Genomic DNA, 18,188 nt, shown 5'->3' with positions numbered 1-18,188 from the left:
TGTTTAATAAATACGTAAACTGGGACAGCATTAAATGACGCGCACTGTATCTGGAATCACACACATCAAGTTAATCGTAGCTGCAGACTGGAGGGAAAATTTAATTTGTTTCTGCAGGAAAAATAATAAACATCTCAAAAGGTGCAGTGTTTGTCAGAAGACTGTGGCAGTGCTGGCTCCACATCCACTACGATCACGCAGGCATAATCATGCCTCGGAGCAACCTGCCATGGCTGACTGTACTGTGCTTCCTTCATTTGGAGGGTTATCTGATTTTCAGAGACATGTAATGTACTTTGGCCAGTTTTTTGATAAACGTGTTAGAGGGAGACAGGGAGGCTGAAACTGTGGAGAAAGATAAGAGAGGAGAGTGACAGTCTCAGCAGAAAGGCGGGCAGGGCAGACTAGTTTATCCAAAAGCTGATCAAACCACGTTTCCATTTCCAGCTGTAGAAAATCAATGTTGGAGCAGCCAGAAGATGAAATTTATCTGAGGCTGCTGGTGCAGAGAATATTCCCACAATTGCCTTGTCTGCTGCCGTATAAAGGTAATGGATAAAGTGCTGCTATATCCTGTGCGTGATAGCTGAGGAATGGCAAACATTCAGCCACTTCGTCTGTGCCGTATCGTCGGTGGGACAGCAGGACGTAGCCGGGGAGGAACTGATAACAGACAACATCAGTCAAATGAAAGACAAAGCAAATGTAGTAACGGAGGTCAGGGACGGTGGTTGATTAGTATAAAACAAAGCAAGATAGAATAGAAGCAGCAAAACATAGCATGAGTTGTTAGTGATAACAGCTTTTGAAGACATTTTAATTTCTGTACTTGTCTATTGCAAATATATATTTATTATTTATATAGTTTAGCCTAACATGAAAGTTATGTTAGAAACACATATTAGCAAGTAACTGCACCAGATGAGTTGATGCAATTAAACCATAAATTTTGGATTACTGTTTGCAAAGTGCAAATATTAGATTATTATTGCTAATTTAAAATGAGTAGCACCACACAAACAGTATCAACAACTGAATAGATACTGTACAGCCAGTAAGATGCAACTGTTTAATGAATGGAATTAGCTAATAGTTAGCTAATGGAAAAAGATAACATTAGTTTACTTAGCTAACTAATGCTAGCTTGTTAATAAGTGCAGAGTCCAATCAACATATGTTGGACACCTGATCTAGAAGCTATCTAATTATGTTGTAAACTGGGAAGAGATTAAATTAAATAAATAAAAACACTGTATATTAAATTTTTAAATAATAATTGTGAGATAAGTTACTGAAGGAATAATCCAGTACTCTAATTACTCTAAATTATACGAACATTATGTTTGAATTTGGATTATTTCTTAAATAAATCATCCAACAGACTGGTAGTTAGGTTTAATATTTAATTTGTTCCCTGGTTTTATTTATTTATATATATTTTTTTGGTTACAGTGCATGATCCTAGTGCTGGTATTTATGCCAACTGCACTTTTTTTTTTGCAATTTTTACTTCTACCTCATTCTTATTCTTATTTTATTCTTATGTCTATGTCTTGTTCATGTACGTTCTTTCCTTATCTTGTGACTCTTGGACAAAATAATTTCCCTGCGGAGATCAATAAAGTAATCTTGAATCTTGAATCATGTCCTAAATTCTAAAGATAAATCTATTTACTAAAGTCCTATTAAACTAACTCCTTACACCCAGTTATTAGGGATCTTATGGTGGACTTCTTTCCCTTTCTTGGTGATGGATTTATTTAAATCAGACAATCGCAATGGGACAACCTTTTAATCAAGCAACAAAACAAAAAAGACAATGTGGCAAGTTCTCAGAATGAATCATGTATGTAAATGTAATGTATGCATATGGAGTTGGACGCGTGTGTTGGGGGAAGGGTTGATCCCTCCAGGCTGTGTTCATGCTTCAGTGGTACGACATCCACAGGCTTGTTCTGACACCATAAGCGTGTAGCTGCCGTCGTCACGCGGTTGTAGGCCACAGTCCTTAGAGACTGGACAAAAAAAGTTTACTTTGATGCTGAGAAATCATTGCGGATTCAATCCTGACTGCACTTTCTTTTTATGCATTAGCTTTTTGTTCAGTCATATAATAATCTGTTATCTGTATCTTGGCCTTTCTTACTGAACAGTATGTGCATTGGGCTGCTGTGCCCTTGACTGAAGCAACAGTATATCATCATCATCCATAGACAAAGTGTAGCCTTATCTTCTCTCAATAAGCCTTGAATTTGATAAAGTTACCCAAATAATCCTTTGTTGTAATTCGACACATCTCCTAAAAGTCTGTGAAAAGTTCAGTCTGGTGTATTTTTGCATAACTGAAGAGATAAGAGGTGGATCTGAGAAAGTTCCCAGGAAAGAGAAGTGTCTTATATAGTATATAGTTAGTACATTTTGCACGTTTTACCACCTGAGTCATCCTTCATCAGTTGTTCCTCTTGAGGTTTCATTCATTTATATTCCCATTGAAGCTTCTTCTTCTTTTATTTTTTTAAACGGCTTATTTGTTTCTTATCTGGCATCTAAGAAATCAAACCGACGTGACGACACATCCATCAACTTTAATTTGTTAATCACAGAAACACTGACTTGTAAATTGACTTCATACATATTTATTTAAACAAAAGATCTAGACAAAGTAGCGAATGGCAATAACAAATACACAATTCAGCAAATAATTTAAGCCGTAAAAGGCAACTTCACACAAGCATTTTTTTTTTGTTTTGTTTTTTGGCTTCAGTAACATTCTTTTGGGGGGAATTTATTATAATATGAAGTAAGAGGAAGGATATGTACAGAAAAAAAACAAAAACAAATCCGTCTGACAAAATGAGCAAAGCGAAGCGATGGCTGTGTACGGGAGAAAATGCATCTTGTCCGAGGTGGCAGGATGCGTCAGACACGCCTGAGAAGTGAAATGATGAGTACAGCAGAGCTACAGAAACACGTTTTAGATGTCATGTTGTTTCCGACAACCCACTCCTGGCCACTGGCGGCGTGGGGTGTCTGAAGCCACGTAGACGTCCTGGGCGGTCCGCCGCTCCCTGATAAGTCCAGCCATCACCTTCGCTGTGGCGTCTGTCTAATGCTACAAATAAAAAGGTGAGACGCCCTCTCGGAGAGCCATCCCTCCCTCTCTCTCTCTCTCTCTCGCTGAGGCATGAACTGCCCCTGCTCGCACTGTTGCCAGGCAACGCGTTAAATTCCAGCGCTCTGCACATCGCCAGCCTTTTTCAGTGCAGACCTACAAATCATCAAGTCCCTCCATTAGCCGAGCTGTCAACAGCGGCTAATGCCAGAAGACTCCGATGAATCCCACAACAACATCAACGGCCACAAAAACACCAGTGACAGTCAGGAGAAGGGAGCAACACCAGGCAGGAAAAACAAAAGGTCTGTTATTTTAAGTGGAAAATGTGAGAAGAACAGTTCTCTGGATAGTTGTTAAATAAAATATATCCAAAGCACAGAAAGAAAAGACAGGACCAGCCTGTTTAAGTGAATCAACTCAGACGTCTCCCCCAGTGTCCTCTCAGGGGCATCCAAGTCTTCATGCAGACATGATTTATTTTAGGTTAAATTGTCATCTTGTTAAATGCGTCTCTCATCCTCATCTTTGATTCAGGCCAGCGGGCGTGGATGTATTAAGATATCTGGAATAATGGAGCTAGGAAACTTGAATTAGTACAGCCCACAAGCATTGTCAAAAGACCACCGTTATGAATCAGGCATCTGTAAAACACCTCCAAGGTCAGATTTCACTCGCGTCACTATGAATTTTTAATCCACGGAAGATGTGTTTGTAAAACCTCTCAACGGTCGACAAAAGTGAGTTTTCTTCCACCAATCTGAAATTCATGACCCGAGCTGTACAACACAGAAGTACACCTTGAATTCTCAGTCAAGGAGAGCAGGTGCCATCTTTGAGTCTGGTATCTAGGTACCCACGGCTGTAACAACAAGAACTGGATACTGGGTGGATTCTGGGCCCTTAGAGCATTAGTGTCTGTGACTTTTAAAGGTGAGCACACAGGAAGCATACGCGACCAAAACTCAGACTCCCAAAACAGTTTTTTGTGTAAGTGGTTTGTGGAGCTCAGAAAAATGTCTTCACTGTTTTACAGTCGCTCTTTTCACTGCATGTGTGTGGGAGTAAAAAACAAAAAAACAAACACTTTTTTGGGAACAACACACCAAGTGTAGTTAAAGTAATTTGATTTCACTGTTTATCCAGGACTGAATGTAAGACCATATCTCTACGAGTTTAGATGAACTGTGGGTAAAATAGGACGCACTCTCTTTTCATAAGCTGAAGTTTTAAGTGTACGTTGTTAAGTTGGTGTAAAACACCTTGAATTTAGCATCTGGAGCTTGAGACATATGAGAGGACTTCTTCTCTTTTGGTACGATAAATCCATTCAGAAATCTTTGTCAGGTCAATGAACAAGAATGAATGAACCACCATAGGTCTTGATAAAACATCTATGAAAACTGGCATCCATTAAGGACCCAAAAAAAAGGTGATTCATCCACATGTAACACCACCAGAACAAGTAAGTCAAAGCTGCTGTGGTGATGGATGATGTGAACTGAATCTCACAATGACATATTCAGTCAGTATTTATATGGCACAGGGTTTTTGTGAGTTGGTTTCTCACACATTAAGTCCACCCTTGACTGTTTCGTGGCTCATGTGAGTGCTGAGTCACACTGCGCTCCTTCAGATGTGCTCTCGCTTTGTCCTCCCACTGCCTTTGCAAATGAACACCCCGCTTGCCAAATCCCTCCCCTCTCTCCACCTTTCCTCCGCCGTCAGCTTTAATTCCCCCCCCCCAAACGAAAATATTGCGAGGGGTCAGCCGGGGAATAATTTCTTTAAGGGCCGATGTTTTAAATTCCCCGTGCTGCCTTTCCGTAGATACCACTTACTGTCACTGTCGGATTTTACATTTCACCTCGTCACTCGGCCCACGCCGTGACCTTAAACAGACATTCAGACAATGAGATGGATGAGAAGGGGGCATCGCTATTGGAATTTCAAGTAGGCCTCATCAGTTTAATGCAGTGTTTACAACCACTTCCTTCATGCTAAAGCGAAAAGGTACTGACCTTATTTGGGCTGATTCACGGCAGCCTCGTTGCAGCTCAGAGCGCCTCTGTTCTGCTCTGCTTGTATAAGATAATTTAATTGAACATCGAGCGGTTTGTGCTGGTGACAAGTTATGATCAAAACTTTCAGAGTTGACTATAGAGAGATCTTTTTGGAAGTGGTTTACAGGAGTCTCGGGGAGGATGCTGCAAAGGAGAGAGAAGCTTTGCAGAAATCCACATCATTGCTCTCTTTCCGTTGCGCACCCTGCTCCAGAGCTCAGCAGCTACAGTATAGGTCCTCTCTTATCCTCTCATCCAGCATTCACATAATGGAGCAGCTCTTGGACTTGTCCTTGCTGAAGGTGGAAGAGAGGAGCTCTGTCCTGCTGGGCAGGTGTAGGAGTCTCTTGGAGAGTCGGCGGACCGGGCTGGGCTTGTTGGCAGGCTGGAGTTTGTTCATGCAGGCCAGAGCCGCAGTACGGAAAACACTGTGGATGCTCTTCTCCGACGTGAAGGCTGAGCACTCCAGGTAAGCCTCCGCTCCCAGCTGCTTGGCCAAGGACGACCCCTAAAATCAAAACCAAATTAAAATCAGCGGGAGGTCCGAAGGAAATCTTAACCGACGAGGACTTTTAGTTACCAAACTTATGCATGAGTAAAGAGCTGCACACGGACCTGTTCATGGGAGATTGGAGCTTGTTTCTGATTGGACAGCTCCATGCGAGTGCATACATCTGTGCGCAGGTCGGTCTTGCAGCCTATTAGCAGGATACGAGTGCTGGGGCAGAAGTCCTGGATCTCTGCTTTCCACTGCACAGAGAAGAAGCCGACGTCATCGGACTGTCACATAATAATCTAGTAAGAGTGAATTACAGCAGTTCTTACCTTCTTCAGCGCACCGTCCACCGTGTCTGGTCGGCTGATGTCGAAGCATAAGAGCACTGCATCGGAGTCACTGTAGCAGAGAGGCCTGACGTTGTCATAGTACGGAGAACCTTGAAGAACAAGAGAAATTAAAAATGGTTTAGGAAGACGGACACAACATGAAACAATGTTTTTGTGAAGAAACAGAAACCGCTCTCTACACTCTGCCAGTTGATACCATTATTACTGCAACGTCCCATCACAGTCACACTCCTCACATTAGCCCCTTAAATATCGCTGGTGATTCGTTAAAGCACGCGGTATTTGAATTACCGTAGCTCACAGTGGTTTACTCTATCGACAGTATTCAAAGTGTGGCTGAACACTGGGTAGACCTTTGTGACATCCCAATGGTATAACAAGTTTGTTTTTACCAACAAATTACTCCAAACAACTCTTTCTTCCTGGGGCTCCCCAGTCTTTAGTCGCTCCCCGACCTGCAGCCGACAGCAGCAGTGCGTCACAATTACTGTAATGGCAGTGTTTTATCCCCCAGAAAGAGCAACTTCCCAGTGTTCAGACACACTTTGAATTTTGTCCATCTGTGAGTTACGGTAATTCAAATACCATTTTTTTTTTAATTTATTTTTTTTAAATGCGCAGGCGGATGTGCAGGTCTTAACACATACAAACACACCTGCCAAACCCATAAAAGAGCAAATAATTTCTCACTGAGAAATAATTCTCCAGAAAAGTAACTCAGTGAGTCAGGCAGTTCGATTCTGAACCAACCACATCCTTCAATTATGAGTCATTAGCAAAGTTTCTTTACTAAAGTTTAAACATGACAATAAATACTGTAAATGCCGAGTACTGTACTGAGTAGTACTGAGTACTGTGTGGTATGGATGTTTTTAGTATCTGAGAGAAAAAAAAAAGAAAAAAAAAAGCTGCACTTGATCACTTGACAAGGCGCAAACCTTCACACCAGCAGGTGGCCTGTATGTGTCATTCATAAGGGAAGAACGGCCTCAGGGGTAACGGGTGCTGTTAGGTGTGAGGCTAGGAAAGCTAAAAACCTCCATACAGAGCCGTCCTCGCCGACAGTGTATTCGTTCTAAAAATATTCATTTAAATTGTTCAGGTCAGATACGGATGTAAATCAGGAGCACTTTGCAACCAGTTCAACATGAGTGGGGTCCCACTAGTGTCAGAGGTGCAGGGAAAACCATAAAACCTTGAGCCAACACAAACAAAAGGTCGGCCATCAGCTTAGTGTGTGACAAGTATTGATACAGCGCCCACAGGAAGAGAAAGGAAGAGTAAACTGGTGGCATTTAAAAGCTTCTCATACCCCCAGCATCACACCATTAACCAGTCATCATCTCACTCAGACGATCTATCTCGATTACAATCAAACTTGTCCTACTTCGTTATGAGAAAGTGACTCATGGCGTTCAGGAAACACATCTTGCCTCCATTTCCATAAACAGCCCAGAGTATATGCTGTACTTTGTTTTTAGCACAGGAGTCTTCCTGAGCGTTAAAATAGACTGACAGGACGTCCGCACTCTATTGTCTTCCCCTGCCACTTAATCACTCCCCACACACAAACACTAGGATTTAATTTCCTACTCCTGTCCTCGGGGGGCCAAATGTGCACAAGAAGCTTTCCTTTCAAATATAAGAGGATATAATTGCGCCAAGAATAGATAGTTAATCCCAGTAGGAGTCTAATATAAGTAACAATCATGTTGTCCTGATGAATTTCGCATTCTAGTGGGGCATTCGCCAAACGCTTTAGCAGAATATCAAGCAGCGCTGCAGTTCGAAATAAACCTCCTGCTCCATCCATCCCGTCTAGATTCGACCTTAAAGCAGAACGACTTATACAACGACTTCTCCATCGACGGCGTTTATTTTCGTGGGAATCGGAACGGCCGTCACATAACTATCTAAGGTGATGTAAGGCTCGAGAAAGAGGAGGCAGGCAGATCTGAAGAGTACACAACTTCTCGCACCTACCGCCTCCCACGCGTCAGCAGCTCCCGGCCTGGACACACAAACATCCCTTTAACTTGAGCAAACAAGACCATTTTCATACGCAGGGAGAAAGATCGTTTTGATAAAAAGAAGTCTTTTCTCTTCGGTTTCTGTCTTAAAAATCGTGCTGAATTGCCGAATGACACCTGGAGAAATGGGAGCAGTAATGATTTCCTGCTTTTCTTTACCCGATGACCTGATTTTTAGGCTGTTTTTCCAGACAAAAAGAGGGAATTCATGATTCATTGAGAAAATGGTTAACAATGAAAGTAACCTTAAGCTGTAGCAAAGCGTTAGAAATGAAGAGGCAGAATAAAGAATGGTGTGTATATATACTGTATGTGTGTTGCAAACGTAACGGGTCTTATGCAATGTTTCCTCGGGAAAGGTTGACTGTCCAGAAAGTTTTTTTTTTACTTCGTGGGAGACAAACACACAAACCTACATTAGCCCACCACTGCTTTCAGTTACATAAGACCTTCTTTTCCTTTTTTCCCCCGGCAGCACGCACCATAAGGCGGCGTGGAGGTCATGCATATTTTTTTTCCTCTCTGTATCCCTCACTTGTGCCTTCTGTTCACAGACTGTACGACACACACACAAGCACACAATGAGGCAGGACACACAAGCTTGCCCGCTCTCTTGTGGACTTCCACCCCCTGTGTGGACGAGGCATCCCCCCTCTCCTCCTGTGAAACAGACCCTGTACCGGCCAACTGGCACTGCCCGACTTCCTCTGAACACAAAGCCTCAGCCAGCTCCGTTACCGAAAAAAATAAATAAATAAATAAATCACACAGTAGCTCACGGCTCGTTTTCTTGTCGACACCGTTTACTTTTCATTTTGTCTGTTTAACGACAGCAGGCCGCTGCATTTAACCTTCTCACACGGCCCATAGAACATTTCCACGCGGTTTGATTTACTCATCCGCTCACTTTGGCCTAAAACATTTACAAACTGCGATAAAAATATCCACCCTTAGTTTCCCCAGATGATGTCAAATCGTCTTCATTGGCTCGACTCGCAGTGAAAGATCTTCAGTTTAACGTGAAACAAGCTAAAGCATAAAAGCTCCTTCCCACTGAAGGACCTGGAAACAGCAAATTATTGGCATTTCTGGTTAAAGTATCCAAATCATACAATTATTAGATTGTTAAAAGAGCTGCAGCTGAATTCTCTGTTGATTAACGGGCCAATTCTTTCAGCCCTGGTCTGTATTTATAATCAAGACGGCTAAAAAAGAATTTCTTCTTCCGCACTGAGGTCGGAGGTTCGGGGGAAATTAAGTGCACCTTATAATTTGAATCTGGGCTTTGCCCACCCACTGTGCGTGTGCACCCTGATCAATGTAGGCGCCTGAACTCTTTCAAATTACAATCATTATAAAAGGTCAGTTCACAAATGCCACACCCTTGTAGAGTGTAACAACTGCCAGCTATGAAAAGTGGATATATCCAGCAACCCACAGACAGAAAGGCATTTTTCATGTGCAAAGGTCAATATTTGATGGCATTTTATGCTTTAAAACCTGAACATTTTGGTTTTTGGACTGTTGGACAAGACAGAAAAGAAACCTCAAAATGCCACGCACATCCTTAGAAAGTATAGAAAAGCATAGTCAAGAAAATACTTTACATGTTAATTGAATCCATCCAATAATGTTGATATAATCAAAAAGAAATTAGCGTGAATACATACATCAGGGCCCAAATTAATACTAGGGACCTAGAAACTTAGAATACGGTCATAAATCGGCACCAAACATGTATTTGACAAACGTCCCTGACAATATTGTCTCATATTTCCTCACATTTTGATCCATTTTTTTAATAGAAACTGGGCTTCATACTGAGCTTGTTACTCAGGCCTGGCCCTCACTTCCTTCACCAACCCACCAGATCTCTTATCAGATTTCACACCAGAGAAAAGCTGCTTAACGGCATCTAAACAGGACTGACAGATACCGGAAATCTGGGTAAACTGCACTCAAACTGTTACACTGTCACCAAAACAAAGGGTGGCTTCATTTGCAACCATTAGTCGACTCCAGGCTGGCTGCACCAGCGAGGGTGAACAAGTTCCAAATATTAACCCGTCAATACAGAACCGAAGCCGAATACATTAACTTCACCTCGGCCTGAAACCACAGGGACGACTTTTGATTTTTTTTTCCCCCAGCTGAGTCAACGAACCGAGGGACGAGGACATGACAGCGTTGCAGAACGAAATGTTTCGGTGACACGTCAATGCTCACCTGATGTGTCCCAAAGGCTGAGCTCAACACGTTGGTCCTCCAGATCCAGACAGGCCGTGTAGTTCTCAAACACAGTTGGGACGTAGGTCTAGAGGTGACAATTAAAGAGCAGTCTTCAATGATCAACACCAAAAAGGTGTGAAATGTAATAACTGGAAAGGGAAATCACAAATAAACCTCAACTTAACCAAATATTAGCCTCATTCAGCATTTGTTTAAAATAACTGAGGGCTGTTGATTCAGCTTTGTGTTTTCATGTTGAGGCTGTTGTGTTTGTGTTGTACAAACAAATGCTTCTATTAATTTGAGAACTCCATTTTAGTCAGTGGGCTAGGCTAAATACACAGAATCTCTTGTGTGTTTAATCCAATTTTGAGTCTCATTTAGTGCATAAAAAAACTTTTTAACGCGTCTCTTCGTGCCTTCACTCTTAATTACACTACATCTTTATAAATGCAAACTCACGTGACACTGACACTAATACCTATGCTAGTATAAATGTGTATATTAGTAATTTAAAGATATTTATTCCTCCTCAGGGATGCAATGAATGACTAAAAGATGACCTGTAAATTACTAATGATTTTCACGGCTGCAGTTTCTACTATACTGCCCCTACAGTGAGCCATTAGACGTGTGCGGAGACCTCTTACCTCTGGGTAGCAGTCCTTCACCAGGACTTGTAACATCGCAGTTTTACCGCATTGGACGTCTCCAACCAGCACCAGCTTACACCTCGCTACACAGGGCTGCGTGAGTCTCCTCTCCTTCATTGCGCAGGTTGATAAAGAAAAAAAAAAGGAAAAACAAAAAAAACGAGAGACACAGACCTTCCTAGGACGCAGGAGAGATAATAAAGCAGGTGAAGTTTAGTAAATCCTCCCGGTGACTGACTGAGTGAGTGAGTGAGCGGCTCTGTGGTGACTCCGTCCTGGTCTGTGAGGTAGAGCAGCAGCAACAGCGGAGGTGGAGAGAGGAGAGTCACTGCGGAACTTTATATTGTGGCGCCAACCAATGAGCGCATCGCATCAATAACATAAGAGGGCTGGAGGTGGTACTACTCGGATACTAATATCCTTAAAGGCCTGCACTGGAGAGAGGGGAAAGCATTAAAAGTAACAAATGACTTAGATTCACCAGGACAAACAGACAAACTCTTCTACTAAGATTATTCTATTTTAAAGATTGCAGCACTTTGATTGTTTTTATAGTTCTTATTTTTTTTATTGTTGTATTTCTTACTGATCCATATGCCTGTTTTATACAGGTTTAAATATGAACCTGAACCTGCACTAACTGCCAATAGATATATTAATATAATACTATTTATCTGGTATATCCCAACGCAGCAGCACTTTATATAGTCCTATACTCAGGATCATGCATTATCTGCTGAATGCTGAATGATGGCACTTAAGCTTTTAATTTCGTTACATTAACATTAGTGTTAAAACAGGATGTTTAGTGCTTCAGCTGCTGGAGTTAGAAGCTAACATATCAGCTATGTATATTTTAATAAGGATTAATCTTCTGATTATTTTTGATTTATTAATTAATTTGATCAAATCAAGCCTGAATGGAAAACTGGCAAATTCCTCCAAACAACTCTCTCTTCCTGGGGCTCCCCGGTCTTGCCGTTAATCAGTAGCGGTGCGTCATCATTACCGTAATGACAGCTTATCGCACCCCCAGAAAGCGCAACTCTCCAGTGCTCAACCGGACTTTGAATTTTGTCCTTCAGTGAACTTTCTCTTTCTTTGGTGGATGTTGAGGCCTTTAAGGAGTAAGGCAAAAAATGAAAATAGGAAACCAAAATCAATATTATATTTGATTAGATTAGATTAGATTATTTAGGCATTGGCAGAAAAACAGGTTATGCTGTTCTTGTTCAAAGAGGCATCTGACTTTCTTTCTCTCTTTTTTTGCAACAAGGACACAGATAATAAAAATGCAGATTATTTTGCTATACTATACTTGCTTTTTCGGTTTGTTGGAAGTTTAAGGAAGTTAATTAAGTTATGCTAGTATAAAGGAACAGCAGCCAATGCTCCTATTTCTGAAAATAAATAGTTAGCCGCAGCAGTGAAGCTATTTTAGTCAACACTGTTTTACCGATGTTTGGTTTAATCTATAACAAAGCCCCCTGAGGTAATTTATAAAGCTGTCAGACAAATTACAGAAATCGTAAAACAAAAGGCCTACAGTGTCATGAAAAGGAATCAGTAAAGTCCAAATATGTAAAATGTGTAGAGTAAGATTCACCTCTGCTTGACTGAACACACACACTATACTGTTGATATAACCAGTAAGATGACAAAGTGTAAAAATATACTTCTGCGGCTTCACAAGGGGTGAAACTATCTATTGTCACGTCCAACTAAAAAAAAAAAAAAACATGTTTACAAAACAGTTTCCTCTATATGCAAGCTGTATCTATAAGTACTCATTTAACTGTATAATGAATAGACAATTGTCACTGTTTCCATATAATTAAGTTTTTCTCATCACTGAAACCTTCACTTCTAAACTGAAACTTTATACCTTGGGACAGAACCAGTCTTTGAACTAAGCTTGACTGACATTGACCCAGTGCAGCAAATAAATAGATTCAGTGTTTACTCAAACTGTCCTTTTAAGTAAACACTAAGAAACTAATGTCAGTATGAATGCACATGTTTAAGGGGAATTTTGCCAACTCGTGTCCTCTTCACGGAAACCTTTATGAGTCTGTGGTTACACCCCTGAACCTAACTTGGTGCACAGCAGAACCAATCTCAGAGGCATTTTGCAACAACCTGGCAGGAAAGTGTGATTCACGTGAATGTTATTTGCTTTTCTGTTCGTTTTCTGTTTGCAGTTTGAGAAGGTGCTGTTTGTGCAAGCAGAAGTCATCACAAATCACCTGGTCTGATATCGGACTTGTGTCAACACTAAAACGGGTCGTGTGTGTTTGTGTACAAGGGTTTTTTTTTTTAGCTCAGAGATTCTTAGTATCTCAGGTCAGAGGTCGTTTGGTCAAATGAGGAAATGGTCAAAAATGACAAGTTTCCTGAAAAGGTCCAAATGATTATGCATTCATTTATCTCTTCTTTTGAATGATTGTTTGCGTACATGTGTTTGTAGCACGTGGTGTGTCACACACAGGGCAAAGTAATGTCTGCCAAATCCTAACAGATGACAGATGGCTTCATCAGTCTGAAGTATAACAGAGAATTAAGTGTCAGCCACGTGGAGGGGAAGTGGAGCATGGTGAGCTGTACCGAACATAAATAGAAAAACTGCTCATCTGTCACAGAGGAATTTTTATGTCAGTGTGAAACTCTGAATTGATCTAAACCGGGTGCCTGGTACAGAAAAAAAAAAAAAAAACTAAGCTAAATGTGTCCCTTTGTCTTCCTTCATTTAAATTCCTGTTGCAGCACTTTCGTATCCGTCTTCACACACATGTACAACTTTAAATGAAAAGACGATCCATTATCACTCTTTATTTAAGTCTCAGAAATCATTGATGTCGAGGTACAACATAAAAAAATACAAAAATCAAACAAAGATAAAAGAATAAAACAAACATTAGGAAACAGTGCTCAGTGCTCCGTGAAGCAGATGCGCACTGAGACACTGAGGTGAGGTGGTTTGAGAGCAATGCCTTAAAATGTCCAGGAGTAATGAAAGTGTCAGTCATGAGTATATTTTGGAGATGGTCCATGCTGTTGGTGCACAAAAACTAAAAGCCGATTTTTCCTTTTCTACAGTCCAAAGGGAAACTGGACTAATTTCTGTATAAAAATCCAAGTTTTTATGGTAAGATGTGTGATGTGATGTTTAAAAGTAAATGACTCATGGAGCCAGATACCAAGATATTTATACCCTGTGACTCTCTCAATATATCAACCATTCAGTGTTGAAAGGTGGAGAGTAAAAATAAAACTCTAGAAAAAAGCATGAACTTTGTTTCACTTGCATTGAGTACCAATTTTAAATCAATAAGTGCATTTTGAAGAGTGGTAAAAGAGAGCTGTAGGTAAGTTGTGCAGTGTCAGCAGAACAATACAAAAATATACAAAGATGAGCATTACAGTTGTCATATAATTTACATAAATTTTAAACAGAGCAGGTCCCAGAACAGATCCTTGTGGGACACCTTTTGATACTGATAATATTGCTGATTGGATGTTTCCAGCTTTCACACACTGAGTTCTTCCCCACAGGTAATTGTGGAACCATCTATAACCAGATGAGAATATTACGCAGTTTCTGAATGAACAGGGAATGATCAACTATATCAAAAAGAAAATTTATTTCAAAAAGAATGGGTCAAGATTATCTGCACCAGTTGATTTCCTGGGATCAGTGGATTGTGAGACAGTGGCTACATCGCTGGGAGAGATGGGTTGTAGTGTGAACTGAGAAACATGATTTAGAGTTTATGAAGAAGCACTATTAGAAGATGTGGAACCTGTACGTTCATTTTCAAATAAATAACCAGCAGCAGAAAAATGCATATTAAAGGCTTGGTCATTTTGTTTTTGGTTGGGTAGTACACAGTTATTATACTGTACATGAGTGGGACTTGAATGAGAACGGTATAATAATCTATACCTCCATACTTTCATACTTTTAGTGTTCTCACGATATTATTACACTAAGTATTATCACACTTCACAAATTTTCCACATCTGTCTGTTTTAAAAGTCAGCATTTGGAGGATTTTGGAAATTCCTGAGTTCATGAATTCTGCAGTCAATTCTGCGGACAAAACAGCAATGATCCCGTGAATATTAAGAACTTCACAGCTGCATAAACAACTTCTGCTAATAATATTAGTTTGTCGTTCTGGAGCAGGGACCAGGTGAAAACTCAGTTTCCGGTTCAAATGTTAGTCATTGTTTACATAGAGTTAACAGGGAAGATCCATCCCACTGCTCCTTCACTATGGAGACAGGGCTAAGGTGCACTTAACTTAAATTAGCCTTGAATACAGCTAGAAGTAGGGAGAAGAGCTAACCAGGATTTAAGGAAAGTAACAACAAGCTCTAAAGCTCAGTAGATAACACAGGGTGCACAAAACCAGGAATGTAACATCAACAAAGTCTGGTTTTAAGGACAAATGTGCCTATTCTTAAAAAGAAAAAAAAAACTTTGCTCCACGTGATGTGAGATCCACAAATTATGTCAGCAGAGACGTCTTACAGGAGAGACAACCCCTTTAAAAAAGATCCTCAGCAGAAATCGATGTGGAAATGCCGTAACGTGTGGTTGTTACATGACACATATCCCAAAGCAGGTCACGTCTTCACACTCTGGATTAAATAAGGATGGTGTTGCAAAACCTTCCACGTGTAGCAGAAGTTTAACCTGGGAAACATTTAAAACATTTAACATTATTTGGGGCCAAAACTATTTACTTTGTGAAGCCATTTTCCTCAGATTTGACTGGTGATACATAATGTTCATCCATTTTTAGGTAAAACATCTATAGAGACATGAGGTATCAGTTTTCTGAAAACGAGGTATCAAAAGGTTATTGTTTTAAGGATATGATCACAGCTTATGAACCTTTTCAGCTTAGTTGATGTATTTAGGTCCACATTTAATCATATGTTGTACATGTTCAGCATCACTGGCCAGTGTGTCAGCAGGGCTCAGACGACAGATTAGTGTTTATTTAATGTATTTATCATGTCTCTGGCACTTCTCTGCACCTTGCAGCACATGGTGATATTTTCTGTGGGTTACCGTGTTGTATTGCCTGTTGTGTTGTGTTGTATGGTTTGTTCTGTGTTGTGGCTGCAGCATGGGCAAATGGCCCAGAACAAATTTCTCTCTTGGGAGACAATAAAGTTAATCTTGAATCTTTACTGATGTAAGGAGCGTTTTGAGACTTTGGTCATTTGAAAATGCAGTGACTTTTACATAATCCCCAAACTTTAACTCCTCATGTGCGTTAGACATGATGACCTGCAGTCCTGCACAACAGGCTCCACGTGCACCTGGCGGTGGTCTGACCTAGATTTATCACACATCCTCCTGACAGTTACATTTTCACCCCTCACCTGAGTCGCCCCACTGACATTTAGTACTCAGTGAGCCTGTGCATATTTGTAAATCTCATCTAGTAGTTTGTGTCCATTCATTACGACCAGAGAGCTGAAATATAACATGCTGTGTGTAATGTGCATTAAATCAGTCCTCAGCAGTGGAGACGTTGGTACAGAGACAGACAGAGGGCATTAATCACAAATCTGATTCAAGACTGGACCTCAAAAAAAAAAAAAAAAAATCCATCACATCCAAAATGCCTTGCAGTGAAATGATTTGCATAATTCAAGTAAGATGAGGTTGAGAGCTCTGGCGTTATGTAAATCAGGAACACCATAAACACGAGTGCAATCACGAAGTGGAAATGTATTGGCAATGCTTGTCTATTAACTGCTCTTGGATGTGGCACAGTTCACTGACGCCACCAAATGAGAAGCTAGTTCATTACCACCAATCTAGAGAGCAGGTATTTCACATACGGCACCCTATTATGCTCACAGCTGCGTAATTGCAACGGTGGAGGGAAGTCCTCACTCGCAGCATCTGTCCGTCTGTGGGGGAAAAGACTAAATTGAGTGCATATGGAGGTGTTTTGATTTGCCGACTGAGCACAGGAATAGACAAGATTACTTCTCCCTTAAAAGCCTCCTGTGTACATTTAAAAAGCTGCAAGTTGTGGTACCCTTGAGTGACATGCTTTTGAGTTAATGATTCAGATAGCAGTGGTTAAAGAAGGCGTGCGTGCATGTATGAATGTGATGTATTTATTTCTGAAGTGAAGAAAAATAGCACAGACAAACAGAGAGGTAATCTAAGTCAGGAAATGAGACAGGATGAATAAAATTACAGAGCTAGTCATATTTAATGTGTAACAGTGCAAAGGGAGATTTTTATTTTATTTTATTTAATATTTGAAGTACAATAACTGACAAGGGCTCTTACCGCTGCACAGCTCTCAACCTTCACTGTGAACAGCGCCACTTCAGTCGGACGGTGTTTGAGATTCTCCACCTGAAAACACAACAGTGAAGCCACGACGTTATTAAGCAATCAGCGTTGTTACCACTAAATTGCATGAGCCATCCAGACTAGTGAGCACGACAAAACGGGACGCCACCTCTGCCCCGTTTCATTTTGAAAGCATCAGTGTCCTTTTCAAATGCCAAATCACAGGTTGGCCTTGCACATTTGCACACAACTGAATCTGACTAATACTAATTTATAAAAATAAACACGGTATGCGCCTTCTACCTCCTGTGGCTCATCTGGATCTTATAGCAAAGGTCCACTGAAGTACAAGGATGGGTCTTGTTTTACTTACTGGATGTTTCCTGGCCTTACTGTAGCAAGAACAATAAAATAGTAGTAAAGAATGTTTCATTTGCAAATGTTGCCACGAACCTATACTGCCCTCTAAAGGTGTAGAGCACAAAACACAGCCCTGAAAAGAGGGAGCACATATTTGTTACGGGCATAAGCATATCTTTTCTTTTACCATTAGCTGCCATCCAAAGCTTCTAATGAAGACAATACCTTAGAATGATTGCCCACCAAAAGCGCAGTGTGCTAAATTTATGTTGTTCAGTTTTTATACGGAACAATGAGAGGAATTATTTATGTAGCAACATCATAAGGGGAGAAAATTAAAATGTATTTTTTCAAATTTCGTACTACACTATTATTTAATTTATTTTTATTTGTTAAATTTATTTAATTCCCAAAGAAATCGCTGCGCGGTCTAAGGACTACATGTACCGTGATCCTCTCTTCGGTTCACTTCCGCCCTTCCAACTGCTTTAGGATTAAATATTCAGTAACGCTTCGAGAAAGAGAGCCAACATCTTGCATCACATATTTTATTACTAAAATATA

The 18,188-nt window shown here is 40.6% G+C and overlaps 1 protein-coding gene across 1 annotated transcript; it reads right to left on the bottom strand.

Annotated features, from left to right (window-relative positions):
• Window positions 1-2,565: 2,565 nt before the first annotated feature.
• rnd1a (Rho family GTPase 1a) lies at window positions 2,566-11,267 on the bottom strand. The gene is made up of 5 exons (XM_047608517.1): window positions 10,931-11,267; window positions 10,278-10,365; window positions 6,001-6,110; window positions 5,791-5,925; window positions 2,566-5,683 (listed from the first exon to the last, which is right to left on the bottom strand). Exons 1-5 carry the CDS (start codon window positions 11,048-11,050, stop codon window positions 5,438-5,440), a joined length of 699 nt encoding a protein of 232 aa, XP_047464473.1. The 5' UTR covers window positions 11,051-11,267; the 3' UTR covers window positions 2,566-5,437.
• Between the last annotated feature and the right edge of the window lie 6,921 nt (window positions 11,268-18,188).

Source organism: Mugil cephalus, chromosome 1, assembly GCF_022458985.1.
Source record: "Mugil cephalus isolate CIBA_MC_2020 chromosome 1, CIBA_Mcephalus_1.1, whole genome shotgun sequence".
NCBI classification, from domain to species: Eukaryota; Metazoa; Chordata; class Actinopteri; order Mugiliformes; family Mugilidae; genus Mugil; species Mugil cephalus.
The sequence above is the reverse complement of the archived record's forward strand: the minus strand, read 5'-3'. Positions and strand labels throughout refer to the sequence as shown.